The sequence below is a fragment of the Oryctolagus cuniculus genome, chromosome 3 (assembly GCF_051225735.1).
Source record: "Oryctolagus cuniculus isolate XC-2025 breed Fujian yellow rabbit chromosome 3, ASM5122573v1, whole genome shotgun sequence".
NCBI classification, from domain to species: Eukaryota; Metazoa; Chordata; class Mammalia; order Lagomorpha; family Leporidae; genus Oryctolagus; species Oryctolagus cuniculus.
In genome coordinates, this window is record NC_142869.1 from 18,035,085 (window position 1) to 18,057,288 (window position 22,204).

At 39.6% G+C, this 22,204-nt stretch overlaps 1 protein-coding gene across 2 annotated transcripts in view; it reads left to right on the top strand.

Annotated features, from left to right (window-relative positions):
- EPHA4 (EPH receptor A4) overlaps window positions 1-21,528 on the top strand; it is a 157,856-nt gene extending 136,328 nt beyond the window's left edge. Inside the window, exons 12-18 of one of the 2 annotated variants that reach the window (XM_002712496.6) lie at window positions 3,007-3,068; window positions 3,522-3,731; window positions 5,825-5,974; window positions 9,118-9,311; window positions 13,566-13,721; window positions 14,053-14,977; window positions 19,053-21,528. In XM_002712496.6, coding sequence (XP_002712542.1) covers window positions 3,007-3,068; window positions 3,522-3,731; window positions 5,825-5,974; window positions 9,118-9,311; window positions 13,566-13,721; window positions 14,053-14,167 — 887 coding nt within the window. In that variant the 3' untranslated portion in view covers window positions 14,168-14,977; window positions 19,053-21,528. Of the gene's footprint in view, window positions 1-3,006; window positions 3,069-3,521; window positions 3,732-5,824; window positions 5,975-9,117; window positions 9,312-13,565; window positions 13,751-14,052; window positions 14,978-19,052 lie in introns of both variants that reach the window. The other variant, XM_008259229.5, reaches the window with a different exon arrangement.
- Window positions 21,529-22,204: the final 676 nt, after the last annotated feature.

Here is a 22,204-nt window from a genome sequence, read left to right on the forward strand (position 1 = left end):
TGAGAGTAGGACAGAAGGTACATAATCTTTAGGAAGAGGAAATGAGGAGTTTACTAACATGTGAGACAAGGCATGCATTCGTTTGGAGGTCCTCACATTTAAACATACCGAGGAATCTTCAGGAAGATTCTGCAAAGCAGTTTACTGCAGTCTGCCCCCAGAGATTTGACTCAGCAGGTGGGGTAGGGCTCCTGAGTTTGCAACCCCAAAAAGCTCACCACAGGTAAAGCCACCAACACAGCAGGTCCAGGATCCCACTTTGGGAACCATGGACGCGTGACTTGCATACTAGCTCTACTGCTAGTGAAACAAGAGCCTTGGAAGAGATGTTCAATCTTTCTATTTCTGTTGCCTCATTGGTAAAGTGGAGGTAAAAAGAAAAAAAAAAAAAACTTGTCTTGCAAGATTTGGGAACGTGAAATAAAATAAGTAGAGCATTTAGCACAATGGCAAATTGCAAACACAACTTCTTAGTGTTCCATGATGTTATTATGTCTTAATATGTACATCTTTCCCCGTCCCTCAAAAAAGGAAGCTTGGTGCTAAGGATATATAATTTCCGCCTGAGGTGAGGGCTATAATTAGCATAGAATAGCTCTATTTGCTTTTTAAGATTAGTTTTACAGACAGGATATTTTTCTGTTGCCTGTGGCCTTCGGGGCTGCCCAGGACCCTTCACTGCTTTAATTAAAAGATAACATTCCGGTTAAATACTTCTGCAGGTCCATTTTCTAAAAAGGAGCCTCTGTTCAGCTCAGGGTGTTTCTGCTGCTGCAGACAGTGATTTTCATAGCACCTTTGCAGAAGAAAAAAGAAACAGGGGATCTTTGTATTAAAGTCCCACCGCGCCTCTAAAACCCGTAGCTATTACAGCTGTAACTGTTATAAACGACTGGATGCATTTGCATAATGCAGTTGTCACTGAATTAAAATGATTTAGAATTTTCACCAGAGAAGCTGTCCGGGTCTCCACTCCCCACTGCATCTCTGCCTGTCTCGCAGAAGGAGCTTCCTCCATGCACCAGCCCAGCTCAGGCCCATTTTATAGGTCTGTCTGCTTATGGAGACATTCGTCTTTATTTCTCTTGTAGAACTCATAAAGACTCTGACAAATGGGTACTTTTAATAAAGAGAAAAAGGAATGCAGAAAAATTGTGAAGATGGTGCCAAGAGTCAGACTAGGGAAGTGTGAGGTTGAAAGGGTGGAATGGAAGAGTGTGAATTCATTACCAGCAGTCACTTGAGTAACTTTTTAAATTGACAGGAGAACTGTAAATTCTCTCCATTACTCCATCTCTTCGGGATCCTCTCCTCTTGTTTCCGCAGCTATAGAGGAGCTGGTGAAATGGAAGTAGGTGTTAATGCAAGGCCAAGAGTCACCCTTGCTCATGAGGTGACACAGTATTTTTTGATTGAGACAGGTTAATTAAAACTCATTTAGACACATTTATTCTGTCTGAAGACTGTGGTCACAGATGCTGAGGGCAGGTGAATTGGAGAACCAGGAACTTCCTATTTATGTTGACAGAGGTTGGGAAGATACCTTGGAACCACCCCTTCAGTACAAGGAAAAGACTGGGAGAGATTTTGTCATTCTTTGGTCTGTGTCAAAATTCCTGCTTTTTTCTGCTAGCTTTCATTCTTCACTTGAAAATAAGAATCTCTATAGTATTATTTTGTAACCCAAAATGTTTGCCTATGAAAACATTTCTTAGACACAGGATGGAAAAACACAACGAAAGAACAAATTGATAAACTGGACTTCATTGAAATAAAAAACTTCTGCTCTTTCACTTTTTTGCCTCTAAAAGGAAGTCATTTTTCTTTTTACCACTCCAGATATACTGGTTGAGTGTCCCTGGTTAAATACATTATTTAGAATAATTGTGGGTGTTTTTCAGCAGTGAAATATCCTAGCCTATTTCCCCTAACTGAATGTCTTAGATTCAATCAGTGAGTACAGGGGGAAAAAATGCCAATAGCTTTTTGTAGCCAACTGACGCTTTAATTTTCTCCAAGAGAATCTTTTACAGACTCTACTCTTGTACCCTTTCCCAATAAGAAATGAAGGATCACCCCTCTGTGCCCACCAACAAAACCCTTTAGAATGAAGAGGATATCAAACCAGGGGTCACTGCCAGACTCGGGAACTGAGAAATCCTTCTTACTTCTGCAAGTCCTCAGAGAGAGACCTAAAATGAAACAAAAGCATTGCTCTGCCCCACACCCACTCTGAACTTCAATCCATTTGATTTCTTGGCTAACATAGGGGGGAAGGGCGCAAGAAAGTTCTAGAACTGCATTTAAATTCCTGTGTTAGGTGAAATAATTTCCTGAGCCTTTTCTGTGACCGTTGTTCTTTTGTTGTTCGTTTTTGAGGCGGGGGTAGAATAAGGAAGTAAACAGGACAGAGCTTATTCACAGACAGGGAAAGGGAAGAGAAAGGAGACAGCCGTCATGTGAGTCCAGCATCGTAAACCTGAAAGAGGCTGCATGCTTGGGCTTTAGATGTGTCTGAACAGTGAAGTGTCTGACACAGCTACAGGTCCCCAAGCCCAAGTTTCTCAAAATAAAGAAGAAAGTTTCCCTGTGCAGTGACTTCTTTAGCATCACACAAGTGTCTCTTCTGGGAACAAAATAATTATCATAAAGGTTTATACTTTTCTTTTTTAATGTTTGAACTGCCTATCCATTTATCTTTTCCCCTTTTGCTCAAGAGAGCAATTATCCATTCACATGCTCCCTGGATACCAGGGGCCACTTTAGTTTAAGATTTTGTCAACAAGCCACCCAAAGGGTTAACCTTCCAGATGGAATTTAAACCTACTTGTCCTTTTAATATTTCATTCCTAGCTCCCCACAGCTGAGGCATAAGCTTGGCTTGTTTTAATTAAATTAGATCACACAAGACAGGTGTCTTGGCAGTAAAATTGTGCACAGCCCATTTTTATCTCATTAACTGCGGTGCTCATCAAGGGTTTGTGTTTTTCTTTCTGAAAACTCTAGGTAAACCAGTAATGATCATAACAGAATATATGGAGAATGGCTCTTTGGATGCATTCCTCAGGGTACGTGTCTAATTTATGTTAAACCCAAGAATTGTAGTACTTAGGAAACTTACAGATCCCCTTGTATACATTCTGTTTGGTTGTACTAGTGGAAGTTTTTAATGGATTAAAGGAAGAGGAAGAAGAGAAATAGAGAATGATGAGATTTTTAAGGCTGTTAAATAATCCATGGGCAGTGAGGGTAGCGTTTGATTTATTCTTGCATCGTGGAGCTGTTTGAGTCCTAGATTCATTACAGTTGGCTAATTTCCATCTATCACAGGAAGGAAATCCAGCTCCTAGGGTACACTCTACCAGTGAATTAGTGACTTTGGTCAGAAAGGCCCGGAAATAATGTAGAGTTTCATTGCATGCCGGATACAGATATCAAAAAAGACCCAAGTAATAAATGTTTGGTGGTAATTAATTCGGCCTAATGCTAATGGGATTGTGTCTCACCCCTTCCCTATGCAGAAGAATGATGGTAGATTTACAGTCATTCAGCTGGTGGGCATGCTTCGTGGCATCGGGTCCGGGATGAAGTACTTATCTGACATGAGCTATGTGCATCGTGATCTGGCCGCCCGGAACATCCTGGTAAATAGCAACTTAGTCTGCAAAGTGTCTGATTTCGGCATGTCACGCGTGCTTGAGGATGATCCGGAAGCAGCGTACACCACCAGGGTAAGGATGACCTCGGACCTCTGGGCTTCACTCTGATGCAGCTTGTTCTCTTCTCACCTTGATGTTTAAGCCTTTTATGACTCGTTTTAATTTTTTTGAGTTTCCTCATTCTTCAGACCCTCTTTGTACCCCTGCAACCATTTTAACCTCATGTTTCCAAGAAGAATTTTTAGCAGACTCTAGATGGGTAACCATTTTCTAAAGCTAAAAACTGCAAGAAAAACTAATTATTTTCCCTTCCAAAATTTTTGGGCAAAGCCTAATGAACAATAAGAAACTGTCTAGAAATTGAGCTAGATGAGAAGTATCAAAGATAATTTTTATGACAGATGATCAATTACTGAGAAAATCTGGAGGTAGCTTCACTTACTGTATTTTTCCACTTGATCTTTCTTGCTTGTTTACTTACTTGTTTCCTTGCTTTCTCTTCCTTCTTTCTATCTTTCCTTTCTGTCCATTTGAGATTTTCTGTTTGACTCTTTTGGATTCCTAAAAAAAAAAAAAATCCTTATTCTAAACAAGACAAAGCAATGTTTCTGGTTGGTTGGCTACTGAATCTGAGAATGTATATACAGGATTTAGGAAACATTTACACTATACAAGACTGCCCTGTATCTAATGGCCTTCCTTTTACTACTAGCAGATAAGCAAGGATTAGGACGCAGTTAAGAGTTTTCAGTATACAGTTAATGGCATTGCTATCTTAGCCTGGTGATCTGAATATAAAATACTAATGGAATAAACAGAGAATCATAAAACAGTTATTGGCTATTAAGGCTGACACTGTTAAAATCAACATGAAGCAGACAGTTACCAGCTATTTTCACCCTTTTCAGCATCTGTAATCTCAAGCATTGTATTTTTTTAGTTTGGCTGGTTAGTGTTTTTCTTGTCTGTTAGTTTGGGGGCCTAATATTCAATTTCCTTGGCTAAAATTTTTATTCTTATATATATATATATATATATATATACCTTTTTTTTCAATTCCAAGCCCATTCATTTAGAAAAGAGTACATCCATGTGAGAGCAGAAGACCTTTCGTTTTTTCCCGTTAGTTGGAGAGGTAAAAGTTACATGAGGATTTGACAGTGATACATTTGCATAGATCAGACCTTAGGCAAAGGTTTAAGAAAGGCAGAGGGCATAACAAGTATCTTTCAGTATGTCACAAATGAGTGCAATACACTGGGTTTTCAGAGTAAGCTGCAGTGTATCAAAGCAATGTCCAGCACAATTTGTTGTCCTGTTTAGTAGCCCTATCTAATAAAGCAAACTTTGAAATGATGGCTATTTGAACAGCTCAAGGGTCTGAATTCATGTTGAATTAATTTACCCTGATAGAACACTAGGGGATTTGAAACTTGATTAAAAACATCTTGCACACAAAGATAAACAAACTAGAGATATTTGCAATTTTAAAAAGGCAGCATTTTAAAATTTTTCTTGATGATACTAGTTGACTTGCCATTTTCACAAGTTGTTTTTTTTTTTTAACTGAATAATAACTAAACTTCTACCACTAGTTGGAGACAATGGTAGCTCTTTGGTATTATTACTTCCACTGGGGCTATTTAGCATATTATCTTCAAGCTACATTGAGGATGTTTCTCATCCTATGTAAAAGTAGGTAACATTATGAGGGATAGAAATTTTCATATGTATCTTCAATTGTTTTTTATTTCTGAGGCAAAATTAAGCATTGCCTTTGTGCTGCTGGGTGAGACAATCCAATAAAGAGTCAAAACAAATGTCAGCCACATATCCTTTGATATACCATGGATAACATGTATTTTGTAAACCTGAGATTCTCTCTTCTACAGTATTGCCTTAAGCAGAGCTCAGATAATAGGTAGGCTTTTGAAAAATAATTAGACAGATTACTTGAGCACTTCCCTGTGACTAAAGAAAACATATGATGAGAACTGTCTCAACCTGGAAGACTTTAGTTAAACTAAATCAGTCTGTTATTATTGTTTTGAGAGCTTTCTCAGGAATGCTGTTGCCCTGCTTAGCAAGTAGTAACTACATTCAGAAACTAAAATGGCACATCAGTGATGTACTTAGCAAATAACTTATGGCTCATATGTTCACAGGGTGGCAAGATTCCTATCCGGTGGACCGCGCCAGAGGCAATTGCCTATCGTAAATTCACATCAGCCAGTGATGTATGGAGCTATGGAATCGTTATGTGGGAAGTGATGTCGTATGGAGAAAGACCTTACTGGGATATGTCCAATCAAGATGTGAGTCTATGTGTTCTGAAATATATGTATCTATATTGAGGTTAAAGATATTCCTTATTACTATATGATAGAGTGAGTATTGGGTTTAAAATGATACCTTAAACTCCAGGTTCTTGATACTAACTTGTCTAGTAATCTAGGTCACTATTATGACGAACCATGATCATCAGCTTTAAGGACCAAAATTGGGTGACCTATGTGGTACAATGTAGAATATAGATACATAGATAGATAAATGCATCAATTGATAAGTTACAATAAAGGAAAGTATTTTTATGTGGTGAGATTTCAAAACCATCCTGAAATGAAAGTAAACTTTACATTTAAAGAAAATGCAGAGGTCATAAAATGATTTTCACATATGATGATAGTGACATGAAGAGTTTACTGGGGGGAAAAAAACTAGTGAATATTTTAAAGCCTTCATAATTATAATTAGGGCCTGCCCCTTGAGAACTCTAAAATAAAGCTATGCCAAATGACCCTTTGTAAATTATGCACCTCCCTTTAAATGTGCCATCTGGACTACTTCGTCAAGGAGGATCCCGATGCTGGCAATTTCAGAACAGCATTCAATAATGACACTAATAAGATTCTAGAGGCATAGAATTTAATTACAAACATCTCTAGTGAAAAAGAAAAGACAAAACAAAACAAGAAAAGGTCCCAGACCAAGGGGTCTTCCTAGAATATGTTTTAGGTAGTTTTGGAAATGTTTTGGTTAGTTGTGGAAGCATTAAAAATCAGATTAAAAATGAAATGGCTACCTGTACTTTTTGAACATTCCTATTTTTTATTTTTTCATTTAGGAGGTAAAATATTACCTGAGGATGTTTGGTTTACCTGTTAAAATGGTATTGTAGAGAGTCTTCTTTTTAAAGTTTCTGATGGGGCATGTTCCTGACCATCTGCCCTCTCTGTTGAAACATGCAAAGCCTTAACAGTTATGGGAAGAAAAAGGTGCCCTTAAGAAACAGGACACAAGTCACCTTGTCGATAACAGAATGCTCCAAGCAATAGAGAAGCTTATGTGCTATGTATCCAGACAGGCAGAAAGAATTCTGTTCTCTAACTAGCCAGATTAAGAGGAACGGTAGTGTTGACATTGTCTTAGCTGAAAATTATGAAAGAAGATTCATAGCAGGTGGTAAGAATGACAGTGGCTAGCTTAAGTGATAAGTAATGACAGATAGGACAAGACTACAGAGAGGAACAGCGGCGTGTCATCTACTGTGTGGTGTGATTACACTATGCAGATACCTTCAAGTAGTTTCTTGTAGCCACATTTGGATTAGGTGAGAGATATTCCAAGGGAACAGCAACTGCAGTGAGCAAGCAATGCCTCTCTTTGCATGTCCTATTACTTGATAGTAAGCCTTCCTTTATTATACTTGAGAGTCATGGCCAAATGTTCACAACAGTAGAGTACCTGAAGATAACAGTTTTTTTCTGCCCTCTTTTCAGACCTGTAATTTTGACTATATAATGTATTAAAACAATTTTGTTGCAAACTTTCAGTTCTCTGGTTTTATCCATGTAAAAGCATTTGCAGCCATTTCTCACCCACAACCCACCAATTGACCTATCATTCATGTGTATTTGTCTTTGTGTTGGGTTCTGTGTAGAACAGGAATCAATAAGAAATGTAACTCAAGAATTACAGGAGTAGAATTCATCTGGCATATGGTAAATGGAGTGAAAGTAACTGGGGAAGATATGTCAAACTTTGCAAGTTTTCTGTTTGTTTTAGTCCTCAGCACCCCCAAAATACTCAGCAGTAAAATGAGAAAATATGCTTTGTTAACCCATGAGTCATCTCCCAGGCTGGCGGTGGATAAGGAGCTTATTAATGTTTGAGGGGTTATAACAAGTTGAGTTACCCTGGCATCAGTCCAGTGTTGTTTGCATTCTCATCAATTCAATGTAAAATCTTTTCATCAAGTCCAGAGTCAATACCATGTACCTGGAAACATAAAAGAAAGCCAGAATATCAAATTGACCTTGCATAATTGCTAGAAGTAGAATAGGGTTCAGTGAGATGGCACAGAGAATTCTCTTAGAAGGAGTAGATCATATAGTACAGCAAGATCCTGGCAAGATACATGGGAGGAAAAGGATCAGAAGGCTTAATAAATCACAAAATGTTCGTTCATTAAACTGAAGCAACATGCTGGTTAAAAAGACAGCCATCACTCTGGAACACAGAAACTGGGTCCAAATGAAGTTTTCTGTTGAAGGCCAGTTGTTAGCAGTCAAGAGACCCACCACAGGATAATCTAATACGGTCTCTGAGACAGCAGAAGCCACTATTTGTTCTTCTAGCAGCTAGCATTGTTTAAGTCTGATTAGGTGAGAAGACCACTTTGGATGTTCTTGGGCAATAAAGCAATTACCGTCTGCCATTATAACTTATTTCCTTAGCTGCAGAAGGTTCTCCTTTAAAATGTTAATGCCCTAAAAGGGGGTCATTTCCTTCTAGTTTTCTGTTTTTCCTAACACTTACTTAAAATTAAATCTACTTGCATCTTTAATGGCATCCATGAACAGCAAACAGACCCAGAATGAGATACCGAATTGGTTTCTGAGGTTATAGTCTTCCAAATGGACTTGTGAAGGTGGGCGCTGGTGTTGACCCACAACAGTCTGAGCAAGAAGACACAGGCTTCAAATAATGCAAAGGGAATTCCGTCTGGAGACAGCTATGAATTGCTTTTGGAGGGAGGTCTTTAGCACTAGATCAGAGTCTCTGTTGCTGTGAGTGTTTTGGGGATGATGATACTGAAAGGAAGATTGGAGAGGAGCAGAGGGCAGGACCTTGTGATGTCCGAGGGCCATTGCCAAAGGTCTGATGCCATGTCGTAGGTATCAGTGGGTCCTAACTACTTTGGAACGTTTATACGTTTTCACGTGAGAAGTTCAGATTGGAATTGCTTGCCATGAGAACACCTCGCAGCAACAGCTGGCTTCCCTCTGCTGTTGCCAGCAATACTGAGGTTCGGCTTTGGTTTCTGGGAAGGACTTGGAGCTGTTCCGGTGCTCAAGCTCTCTGGCAGCTGAATGGAGAAGAACATGCCAGTCAGGAGAGTGAGCTCTAACAACAGCTTGCCTGGCAGCTTAACATAGCATCCTGTTGTCTTCAATAGGTGATTAAAGCCATTGAGGAAGGCTATCGGCTACCCCCTCCGATGGACTGCCCCATTGCACTGCACCAGCTGATGCTGGACTGCTGGCAGAAGGAGAGAAGCGACAGGCCTAAATTTGGGCAGATTGTCAACATGTTGGACAAACTCATCCGCAATCCCAACAGCTTGAAGAGGACAGGGACGGAGAGTTCCAGGTTAGCCGTGCTTGCTTAATGGTGATGTATGAAAGAATATATCAGAGGTGGCAGGCAAGTGGTGACTCCCTTTAATTCCTCCTGCCTTTTCATTGGCAGCCATCTCACAGCTCTCTGCCATGCAGGTGGCTGCTTTTTCAATTAGTGGAGTATTTAAGGTAGTTCTGTTCACCATTTCCAGGAGCCTCAATTAATAGTAAGAAAAGAAAATGTTTGAAAATAACAACAAAGTGACCAAAATGCTTATTTTATGCTGTTCCTAAAAATTTAGGAAGAAGGATGGGTTGTGCTTTGGAAAAAGGAAGGGAACACTGGCATAGTAGGAAGTAAGAGAGGACTCTTTAAGCTCTGCAGTTTTAAAAGGACTACTCGATGTTAATTATAGCAAGAGATTCCTTGGGTTTCAGTTCTTCTGCTTTGTTTTTTCTGAGTCTTTCAGAGTAGAAGGACACAGGGCCAAGATACAGACGGACCAATTTACAAAGCATGCAGATGAAGGTCTGAGAAGGATTTTAAAAACTAAATGACTGAACTGCCTGTGCAAGAGGTAGTTATTTCATTGAAACAGGGCAATATGAAGAAGCATATCAGTCAGTCTAGGAGTAACATAAAGATATTATAATTCAATCTCATAATTCAGTAGGAACTCTCGACCTGGAGACTGGGCTTAACTGCTGTCAGGTCGTGGTGCTTAGATGCCAGTCCCATCGGAGAAGGCATACATCATCTGTCTTAGACTATTTATGAAGACAGGCATAATAAGACCAGGTGACTTGGGCCTTTGTGAGTTGATGTATCCACTGAATTCCAAATTGGAGTTTCTAAAAAAATTTCTGTTTCATCATGACCCTTAATTAAAAGAAAAATATCTTTTCTCACAGTATCCAAGCCCTTTGAGTACTCATGGGGTCTATGTTTTCCTCTGATCTTTGCCCTGAAAATTTAGCCTAAAAATCCTAGAGGAGGGAGCATTTGGCACAGCATTTGGGACATCTGCATCCTATATTGGAGTGCCTGACTTCAAATCCTTGTTCTGTTCCAGATTCCTGCTAATGCACACATTGAGTGGCAGCAGGTGATGTTCAAGTACGTGGGTCCCTGCAACCCATGTTAAGAGACCAGGACTGGCGTTCTGGCTCCTGGTTTCAGCCTGTCCCAGTCCCAGCTGTTGAATGTCTTTGGAGAGTGTATCAGTCAGTGAGATCTCTCTCTCTCTCTCCTTCCCTCCCCCCAAATATTTCACTAAAATTAAATAAATACATTTTTAAAATCCTAGAACAGAAGAAGGATTGTGCTCATTCTTGCAATATATGACAGAAAGAATGTAGACACCAGAAATGCCCTCCATTCCCCTCCAGGCTCTTTCCAGTCCCTATCGTTGACCAGTGTATAAAAAAGCTTAAAAAGATTTATTTACTTACTTATTTGAAAGGTAGAATGACAGAGCGGGGGAGACAAAGGGAAATAGAGAGATAGAGATATCATCCAACTGCTGGTTCACTCCCCAAATGCCAGCAACACCCAAGGCTAGCCCAGGCCAGAGCCAGGAGCCAGGAGCCAGGAACTCCATCTGGGTCTCCCATGTGGGTGGCTGAAACCCAAGTACTGGAGTCATTATCCACTGCCTCACAGATGCACTAGCAGGAAGCTGAATCAGACACACAGAGCAGCCAGAATTCAAACTCTGCACTCCGCTATGAAATGTTAGCATTCTAAGTCAGCTTACACTAACCACTAACCAGTGGTGTTCTTTTAAAAAATAACATTGAAAAGGGGTGAATTCATATCTTATCACTGCCACTTGGTAATTGTGTGAATTGAAAAAAAACAAGCATGTCCTAACAGTTTGGGCTGTGTTTTGCTCTTCTCTTCTCCACGAGGGTGAAACAGATGAGGACAGGGCCTCCTTGCCAAGTCCTGTGAGCTTCTTCAGTTCCTAAGTAAACCTCTGCCTCCTTTTCGATTTCAGCTCCAGAGCCATGTATCTTGTTTGAGGGTCCTAAAGTGAATACTTAGGTATGGAATAGCATATGCTGTTCACCCACTAATACTACATAACGTCTGCTTTGTACCAAAGTGTAACGCAAATTAAATTATTGGATATTCTCTTATTTCTTATTTTCCCATTGATGACACTAACATAACTTTGATGCTTATTAGTGCTTGCTGATGATAGGATGTGGTTTAACCTGGTATGTGATTCAATGCAGAATTAGGCAAATGTCACAGTGTTCTCCACAAAGAGCACTCAGACTTTCAGAACAAGGTTGAGGATGACCCTTAGAGTTAATTGATAGCGAATGAAGGTATTTTCATGCCAAGGTCATTGTGACCTTGTTTCAGGTACTCAGAGCCTACATCTTGCTCTGTTAATGCTCCTGAGTTGCAGCTAGAAGGGAATGCACTCTATTAGTCTTTGTCTAAAAACAGATATTCTTGCTGTACATCTAATACACAATTGGATGTCTAAAATGCCACATGGTGATATTTGCTATTGTCTTAAAATTGAGACAGAAATTGAAAGTTGATGATTTTTACTGTAAACATATGAAGATTTTTACTCAGAAAATTGGACTTGATAGGAATGACCAGCACAGGGCCGGCGCCATTGGCTCACTAGGCTAATCCTCTGCCTTGCGGCGCCGGCACACCGGGTTCTAGTCCCGGTCGGGGCGCCGGATTCTGTCCCAGTTGCCCCTCTTCCAGGCCAGCTCTCTGCTATGGCCCGGGAGTGCAGTGGAGGATGGCCCAAGTACTTGGGCCCTGCACCCCATGGGAGACCAGGATAAGTACCTGGCTCCTGCCATCGGATCAGCGCAATGCACCGGCCGCAGCGCGCCAGCCGCAGCGGCCATTGGAGGGTGAACCAACGGCAAAGGAAGACCTTTCTCTCTGTCTCTCTCTCTCACTGTCCACTCTGCCTGTCCAAAAAAAAAAAAGGAATGACCAGCACAAAAGAAAGGTCACAAAGACAAGCTACCATTTGGACACAAACTGTTCATTAAAGCAAATATTTATTAAAATACTTATGTAAAATGAAATAATGCAAATTAAAACAATGTAAATAAGAATTTAAACTGGAATTGAATTAAATCTTCTCTTACAAAATTAATCAAGGCTTTACATTCACTTAATTTTGTTTTTATATGAAAATAATTTTTGGCTGAAATCACTAGTAATATAATTCTCATTTAAATGTATTCAAACATAACTCAGGATGAAAATCAGATCAAAATCTTAAAACCAGACACATTCTGTGATTTTTTAAGGGAAAGGGGAAGTTTGAGAAAATATAACTTAAAGTACCGGTGTTGCTACACAGGTAATTATAAAGGTGGTGTAAAATACCCCGATGGAAGTCTACCTTCTGATTATTAAATCATTTAATGAAGATGACTATAATTATCTTGATATGTATTTTCTGTAAGTAAATAATTTATCATATAATTAATATCATGAATATGATAGAATTCCTGTCTATAGTCACTCTTGGTAGTGACCTAATGTAAAACACCTGGCCTAGGAAATGAGTAAACTAATAAATAGGTTAATAAGAAGTGCTTTGAATTTGCTGCAGCCATTATTTAGGAACCCTAGCAAGGGAATACGAGAAGCACATTCCACAATCCAAACAGTGATCAAAGTGGCCCTTCTTTCTGCCAGTCTTGGCACACGTGCTGGTCAGGCATGGGTTGATTAAAGAGGGGATTAACTCCCTGCTGTCCCAAGTTTGTTTGAATGCACTGAGCCTGCCTGCAGACCTGGCTGGAAGCATGCGAGATTTGAACGTCCACTGTTTTCTCTGCTTCCATCAAGTCTGGCAGGTTGCAAGCTCGCGGTTTTCTTTACTCATACTTCAGTAGGGTTTCCATAGTTGCTGAGCCAACGTCTGTAATATTCGGTGCTAGCAAGGAACAGATTCTTTCCCCCAAAGATTGAACAGTTTTTATCCACAAGGGCTCCCCAATCTTTACCCCAGACTAGATACTGAAGGACACACTATGAGCATTAACACGTTAAGAGGGCCACGTAAAACAAATGCAGGACGTGACATTAAAAGCAGGTTGGGTGATTGACACATGATTAGCAGCTTTATGAAATGAAGAATGAAAAATGTCACAAAGTTACATTTGGTGATGATTATTCCACGTAAGACCTTCTCTTGGCTTAAGTTCCTTGCTTAGTCCAGGCCAGCTAACTTATGAGTCTTACTGATAGCTCCTGTCTCTTTATACATACTTGTTCCCTTTCTAGACCAAACACTGCCTTGTTGGATCCAAGCTCCCCTGAATTCTCTGCCGTGGTATCAGTGGGCGATTGGCTGCAGGCCATTAAAATGGACCGGTATAAGGATAACTTCACAGCTGCTGGTTATACCACACTAGAGGCTGTGGTGCACATGAACCAGGAGTAAGTACTCAGCGATGTAACACGAAAGGGTAAATCTAGATTTAATAGTATTTTTCTTTTTTGCTTTGAGCTGCATAATCATCCTACTCATTTAAACAAACAAACAAAAAACTGGAATGCCTCTCATTTTGATTGAGTGTAATTTTACACAGACTCTATGAAGTGCCTACATTGTTGCATTAAATTGCTTTAGTAAACATTGTAATACACCTGCCTTGTTGTGCTGTATTAATTGTGGCTGATTCAAATGTGTGTCTGCATGCAGCTGGGAAAAAGCCATACTCAGCCCTCCTGACTTTGTCTGCCCCTCTTTTTTTCACCCTCTGTACAGTGACCTGTCAAGAATTGGCATCACAGCTATCACCCACCAGAATAAGATCTTGAGCAGTGTCCAGGCGATGCGGACCCAAATGCAGCAGATGCATGGCAGAATGGTTCCTGTCTGAGCCAGTACTGAACAAACTCAAAACTCTTGAAATTAGTTTACCTCATCCATGCACTTTAATTGAAGAACTGCACTTTTTTTACTTCGTCTTCGCCCTCTGAAATTAAAGGAAAAAAAAAATCTGCAGCATTGCTTGGTGTACAGATTGCTGAGACTGTGGGGCTTACAGAAATGACAGGCAGTCATTGGAATCAGACCTGGAACAAATTGTTTCTCAGAAGTGCTTCTGTCCATCATCCGTCTGTAAAATACATGGACCTATATAAATAGGGCACTGCCTCCCGGTTCTGATGCTGTCTTTGCTGCCAGACACTGAGCTGCTCGGAGATGCTCTTGATCCTCTCTGCATTTGGAATTACAACCGTCAGTTCTGTTTGTGGCATAAATTACAGTCATCTCTCTTTCACTGGAATGAAGACCTTGCCCAGCAACATTGCTGAAGGACTTGGCTGTAGCTTTGAAGGCTTGGCTCATACCGTGGAAAAGAACCTGGGTGGAAATAGCATGCGTGGCTCCTCCTCCATGTGGCCTGTTCAGTGCCCGGGCCACCTGGTGGATTGCTGTGACAGGCGGGGTTAGGAAGAAACAGAAATGCATCTTAAAGATATATACACAGAAACCCAAGCCCTGTAAACTCCTAACTGGACAAATGAGGCTTGTTTTCTTTGGGCCTGAGGCTGTGCCATATAAAGTCTTGTTTTGGGACTCTACAAACTTATCGTAACTACCTTATGGATAGTGGGCTGTGACAATCTTGGATGGGGAACCTCCACGCTTCCCTGCTTTGGAGATGGAACCCTTCACCTGCAAGGTGAGTCAGAAGAACCAAGAGTGAATATTTTTTCAATGAATTATTTCTTCTTGCAAACTTGATCTCATTTGGAACACGGAACATTATTCTATGATATCTACTGGGTAGTTTCGGTTTTTTGTTTCAGGATTTCAGTCCTTTTTTTTTTTTTTTAAGGTTATTTATTTGAAAGGTGGAGTTAAAGGGAAAAGAGGAGAGATACAGAGATCTTCCATCTGCTGGTTCACTCTCCAAGTGGCCACAACAACCAGGGTTGGGCCAGGCTGAAGCCAGGAGCCTGGAACTCCATCTGGGTCTCCCACACAGGTCTCAAGGGCCCAAGTACTTGGGCCACCTTCTGCTGCTTTCTAAGGCACATTAGCAGGGTACTGGATTAGAGGTGGAGCCGCTGGGACACAAATCAATGTTCATATGGGATGCCAGCATCTAAAGGCCTCAGCTTAACCCGCTGAGCCAGGATGCCAGCCTCGACAGCCCTTTCCTAATGACAGGAGAGGAGTTAAAATAGCAGTATGGCTCCTCTGCTGTTCTCCCAGGAAAAAGTGAAACGTGGGTTAGATGAGGTCAGGTTTGGAGGATGGGTTGCTCTTGTCCTTTGGTGCCTTTCAGTCATGCCACATGTGCTTAGCATTTTCTGGGGGCAATGGAGTAACCTCAGGAACATGCTGCCTAATCTTGTGGGGTCACATGCCCTGTGTGCTTTGCAGAGTTTGTTTTGATTGGGAAGTCCCTTCCATCAGTCTCATTTTCTGTCCTGTAGTAGACAAAAGGGACCAAAGAGGATTTAACAAAATGTCAGTGGTGAGACTCGGAACTCACTTTGAATTCTTCATTTGTGACCTGTTTAAAAATGTGCTTTCTGACCATAAGCCCAAAGTCTCTATTTGGTCTGTGAATTTTCTTCCTGAAACAATTGAATTAAATGATTTTATTTATTCCTAGAGACAAAGGGCCTAACTTTAGACTCAGAAAGTTTGAACATTTTTTTCTTCTTTTTAACTCTTCCATTTTTATCATCTTTAAACAAGAGCTTGACTGATTTTAATGACCTTTTTTTCTTTTGTTTTATCCTGAAAGCTCTTTCTTACAGAGCAAGGAATGCTAAATTTGATGCTGTCAAATCATGACACTTTAGTAAAAACCTTTTTTGCAACATTGGTTGTAAAAGCTTTTCTGTTCGCAAGGCATGTAAAATTTGTTTTTAAAATGACTTACAGTTTTTTGTTTTATCTGCACTTTTGCTGAAGTCTAGGTGTTAAGGGATATGCACATATTAAAGTTGACAAATGTAAGTTTTGCTTGCTGTTTTAAAAATTATTAATATTGTTTCCTTCAGCAGAACTATGGAGTATTTTGTTTTCAGTCTCCAATAAGAGAGCATCATGGCATTCTATTTTAAGTTATATCAGAACATTACCTTTTACATGTTGAATAATTAAGTTTGGCTTTCTTAAAGTTAACCACTTAAGACTTCAGGTATTTTTCTACTCATTGAACGTATTCAAAGCAGAACGGTTCTAGAGAAAGAGTTGTCAATTCTAAAGTATCCTAACAAGCTAACATTATGCACTATGTTGGAGTCCCCTTGTTACAGCTCAACAGGTATTGCCATAAACGCAATATCAGGTGAGGATTAAAGGAGTGGTGGGATATGAAATTTTATCTCTTTCAAATACCACTGAATCTTACCAGTTTTAGTATACTCATGTAGCAGAGTCAAGGTCAGTGTAAACAGGAAAAACTACTTTCTAAGTGCCTAAAATTATGCTCAGTAACAGTAAAAGTGTTTATGATCTCCACTCAGAGAAATGTGAGAACAATAGAAATGCTGCATTGTTTCCCAGGGTGTGGAGCCTGACTCTGGCATCTGGACAAATATGGATTCAAAAGCAACTGAAATGTTGACACAGAGAAATTTGCACCAGTTTGTTTTTTACAACTCTGTTCCTCCACCTGTAAATTAAAGATAATGATATCTCAAAAATAACACCTTTGCTAACACACAGTGTTGCGCTAAGTGTATGTGAAGCACTCTGATGTAAAACGCAGTGTGCTCCACAGGTGTAATCTTCCACCACGCCAGCCCAAGTGTTACTCATCCATCTTTCATTTGTGATCCCAAATGTTGTATCCTAATGCATCAGATCAGGGTGAAATGAAGTTCAATGGCAGAGGGCCACACGAATGACGCTTCTTCACACTAAAAGGATTTATGAGAGTTTGGGGGTAACTATACAGAAGGTGGTAGACCTAACAAATTATTCCTGTAAGACAAACATGTAGTATCAAGCCATAACATTTATGAAACTTATAATTGGAAAGACAATGGCACACAGACGTAAAACTCCATTGCAATGAAGGCACTGGATGGTAAAGACATACCTTCATGACTGTAGGAAAAATTCTGTGTTGATGTAGCCATATAAATTTTAACTTGTGATCTCATGCTTTGGCCTGGGAATTCAAGAAATTTCCCATGATTAAGGAGTTGCTTAAGTTTAAAGGAGAAGAAAGGGCTTACCTTATTCTGGCGTCAACTTGATAAAAAACATTCACATGACCACATTTCTCACTTCAAGCATCCAATCATTTTCAAATCCCAAAATGGCCCACTTAGTATTATTCATATATCTATGTAATATGTATTTATATTCAGGCATTAAGTGAAGAAGGAGTTTGGCCGACTGAAGGAGTATAAATACGTTTGTGAGATCACTTTTTTTTTTCTTCTAAGTATAGCGTTTCTAGTAGCAAAAACAAAACATCAAAAAGTTGACCTGTCCGCAAGTGTTGGTTATATACTCTAGGATTTTAAGGTCATTTTCATATTTTCCTCATCTTTCATCTAAATACATGCCTACCTAATGAAATGCCTGCACAATCAGGTTTCAAAAACTACATTTGAAAGATTTGCTTATTTCTAGAGAGGAAATCTTTGGAAAAAGTAATGTGATCTTTCATTTTTTGTTAATTGTCAAAATGAACAGCATTAGTGCTGACAAGTGGTTCCTTGAAGAGACTGTAATTACCCCCAACCCACATCTCTCATTTTATATTGTTAAAAAATTTCTATCAGGATAATTTATGAGAAATTTTTATTTCTTTCTCTTCCAAATAAATTAAAATGTTTTCTACAAGTAGAAATGTGGTCATTTACCGCAATCAATTTAAATTTTATTATTCTCTAAATAATAAACACACGCACATGCAAGTAATTGGTTTGATAAAATAAGCAAAATCATCCGTAAAGATGCCTTTTGGTCTTAATCACTTGGTGCCACCAGTGGCTAAACGTGGCCCCTGTGGAGGGAGACAGAGTCCGGGAAGCAATCACAAAGGTCATTTGTCACAAACAAAAGAAGGGAAATTGCTTCTTTTTGCTTAAGTTGATTAGTTGATAAATGAGAAGACAATGAGGAGGCACAGTGATCCCCTTGTTTTGTGCCAGTCTTGCTGATTTCTAGACCATGGTCTAGGACTCTAGGTTATGGCTGATCACTTGTGGCAGGGGAGGTTTGAGCCCAGGAAGTCGCTTGCCTGTCTATTCACATGCAGATTGTATGGATCCTTCTCTAAGTTAGAGACTCTAAGCTCCTAGAGGTTACTTTCCTTTTAAGAGACACACCTAGTGCTTTTTATCTTTTAGTTTTCGTGATTTTCAATAATTGTTGACTATCGTTGGATTGTGAAACAAAACAAATTCAGGATTTTCATTTCAAAGAGAGACCTCAGCATCATGAGTGTAGACTCAAACTTGGAGAGTTCTAATCCCAGCTTCTCTATTTCAGAATGTGTGACTTTTGGCAGATTCCTCAGCCTCTGTGTTTTAACTGCCTACCCATGTGATAGGAATAAAAATAGTGTCGGATTCAGATTTGTAAACTGTTTTGTTTGTTTGTATATTTATTATTTTTCGGGGGAGGAAAGTTAAGAATTGGTGATCTCTCTCCTGAACTGCTTTCACTGAGACATACCAACATCTAGGAACCTGAGTTCTTTCTAGCAATATTGGTTAACAATTGGCTGGCAATATCAATTGGTATTTTGTCTGAAGTCTTGTTCTTGTTTTCTGCAGGGAGTAGATTCTTCTGTCTTGGCCTCACAGCCCTTCCTGTTGATTACAAAGCCCATGGAAGAAAACAGAACACACCCTCCTCAGTTCCTCCTGGACATGTTTCATCAGTTCTGGGGCAAAGACACTGATGACCAGCACCTACACCTGAGAAGAATAAGTGTATGATTCTCAACTCCTTGTTCCCAGTGAAAGAAACAGCAAACGTTGAAGGTTCAGCATCTGTTCTCCAGTTGCACTGAGGAATGTACTGTCTTGCAGCACCAGCTCTGCAGAGCCCTTGTTCCCGAACTCCTTGTGGTTTTATTTATATGTATTTCCATAGTTCATTCCTGTACGTCACTGCTGCATTGGGGTGGCAGCTAGTGACCAAAGGCTACAGGTTTCATGGACACCAGGTCAGGTGCCACCACACAAAACAAAGCCAGTTCCATGAGCTGCCTATGATATGCATTGCTGAAGTAACATTTTACCCAGGGTGTGCCATTGCAGTGATATAAATATATTTTTTTCCTAGACTAAATATGAGCTGACTATCTCTTTTGATGTGTGTACATAGGTGTGAGTGTGTGTGTACGCGCGTGTGTGTGTGCGTGTGTGCAATTATAACCTCATGCTTAGAACTGCCTGTGAATATTGTGGAATGCTACACCTGGAGAGTTCTGGTTTCTTACCAATTCCAAGATGAAGAGCCACGTGGTATAGTAGGCCTGGAGACCATGCCTGTCCCCTTGGAAAGACAACCCAGAAGTGTTAAATAGTCTGTATCTATAAGTATATTTTGTAGCTGCCACACTAACCTTAATAAGTAATTCCACAGCTTTGGACAGAGGCAATTTCACCTTAATGGTGGAAGTAATTTTAGAATATAAATCCATCCAGGTGGCAACCCGTCATCAAAATCATGAATTCTGATTGAACTCATCTGAATCACCAGTTTCTTGATGGAGACAGAGAAGGGGATGGAATTTGTTTGGTAACCCCATATGGAGTACAAGTAGCCTTTGTTTTCCTGCATAAATGGACTTGTTGAATGCGAACAAATATATGCAATTCATATACTTTTTGGAGATGAACGTGGATATGTGTGTCAGCTTTGAGATAATGTGTCCTGGATTAATACTTTGTCTCCCAATGTCACAGAAAAATACATGCCAGTGACTCTTGGGGTTTATGTAGTTGGGATGGAATGGCCTCAAGTAATTTCAGGATCCCAAGTTACATGGAAAGTTCTGTAACTAATATGCAGTGAACTCCTGTAACCCTCAAAAGTATATCAGCCTTCTAGAATCTGAGTTCTGTAGTGTGAAGATTTCAGTATTGAAATGATCTGTGTACCAAACTCCAGCCAACATACTGCCATTTTCCATAATCTAAGTGGCTGCCTAAGCTGTGGTTGCAGAAACTATGGCCATTTAAATAAGCTATAACATCAAATCAGGGAAAAATGGGGAAAAAAACAATTCTGAGTCATGTATTGTTGAGTAAGTAGAGAAAATCATCAATAAATATTTATTACATTCTGACAGGGTGTGTGGCATTGTATTCTCGTAACTATGCCCAAATGACAAAGTTCATTCACCCCTTTTGGGGGACCTTAATATATTTTTAAAGGGATGTGCCTATGCATTAATGCCTAAAAAATATGTATAAAGAAAAGAGGTTGAATCTCCAAGCAGATCATCTTTCCCAGAGTCAGGGGTAGGAGGCCAACTTCAGGGTCTGTAACTAGCCCATGAGCCAACCAAGTGAGCTAGATTACCAGATCATACTCAGATCTTCTACTAAGCAGCTTGAAGCTGTTCTCCTGCACCGAATCAAGTAGCTTCACCATGTGTCTACTGGCCCCAACTTATTTTTTGGCAATCCTAAGAATGAAATGTTCTGGTGTGTTTAAAAAAGTTATTATTTTAAAGAAAGATTGTGCTCACTACACTGCTGGTGTGTGTGTTCTGAGACCATGTATTCAATCTGTGAAGGATATGTGTATTAATCCATACACACGTAGAGCCTCAATATTTGTCTGAAGACACTTAAATTTTGACCCGTAAAGGAAAATTCTAGAAGCAATATTTTCACTTATTTAACATTGTCCAAGCAACATCAAGCATCAATACACACTGAAGAGTGCATTTATTTTTTTGTATCACTCCAAGTATGTTGGAATATGCAAGGACTGTGGTTAAAATCAGAATGTATAAGGCATATTATAATTTAGTTCATACTGAAAAAGAAATTAACAGAGCATTTGTTTGGTTCATACATGTTCCAAAATTTGAGCTATCTCTTGAGTTAGACATAGATTTTCTATTTTGTTTTAATTTGTCCAGGTATTTTTCTTCCCTTCATGAACTTTAGGTACACATAACTTATGTCATTTATTTATGGTCTTTTATACCTAGTTTGTAAAATTGTAAAATAGCAAACTAAATGCAAAGAGTTTGCATTTGAATATAATAAAGTAGTTGCCGTATACAAACCTGGAATCTCGTTGTCTCTTTTCAATAATTTTTGTCATTTATGATATTTCTGAATTTCTTATTGGTTGTCACTTGATTCAAACACAAAATCTTCAATTCCAGCTGAGCAGACTTATTCGGAGAGTAAAAAGCATTAATTTCCAAATGGCCCCCACCCTTGAGAATACAGCTTTCAGTCTCCAAGATCCTGTGTCCCATTGTAGTTAAGATTATGGACCTGGGTTGGAATTCATGCTCTACCACTTACTATTTATGCAGTCTAGGCCAAGTCTCCTAAGTTCCCTCTGCCCACTTCTTTGTGTATATAACTAATAACCATGCCAACAGATTTTTATACAAAAATTAAACATACGAAAATGTTTAGCGCGGTAGCATGTAGCCAGAATTCAACAAATGGTTAGTTATTCTCAGTAGCCTTTCTGATGGTACAAACTTTCTTCTGTACCATCCCTAACTGTGTACTGTTTTACGTCTTTGTCATTGATCCAAGCCCCATCTACCATCCCTACCAAGGTCTTTTAACCTGGAGTCTATGGAAACTTACGGGAGCGTTGGAGCTCCAAGAGGTCCTAGATGGTACATAGCACTGACAAATTTTGATGATCACAACTGTGTATGCATTTTGATGAGGACATTTCAGAAAATTTCCTCAAATTAAAAGTTGATTTGGTTTAT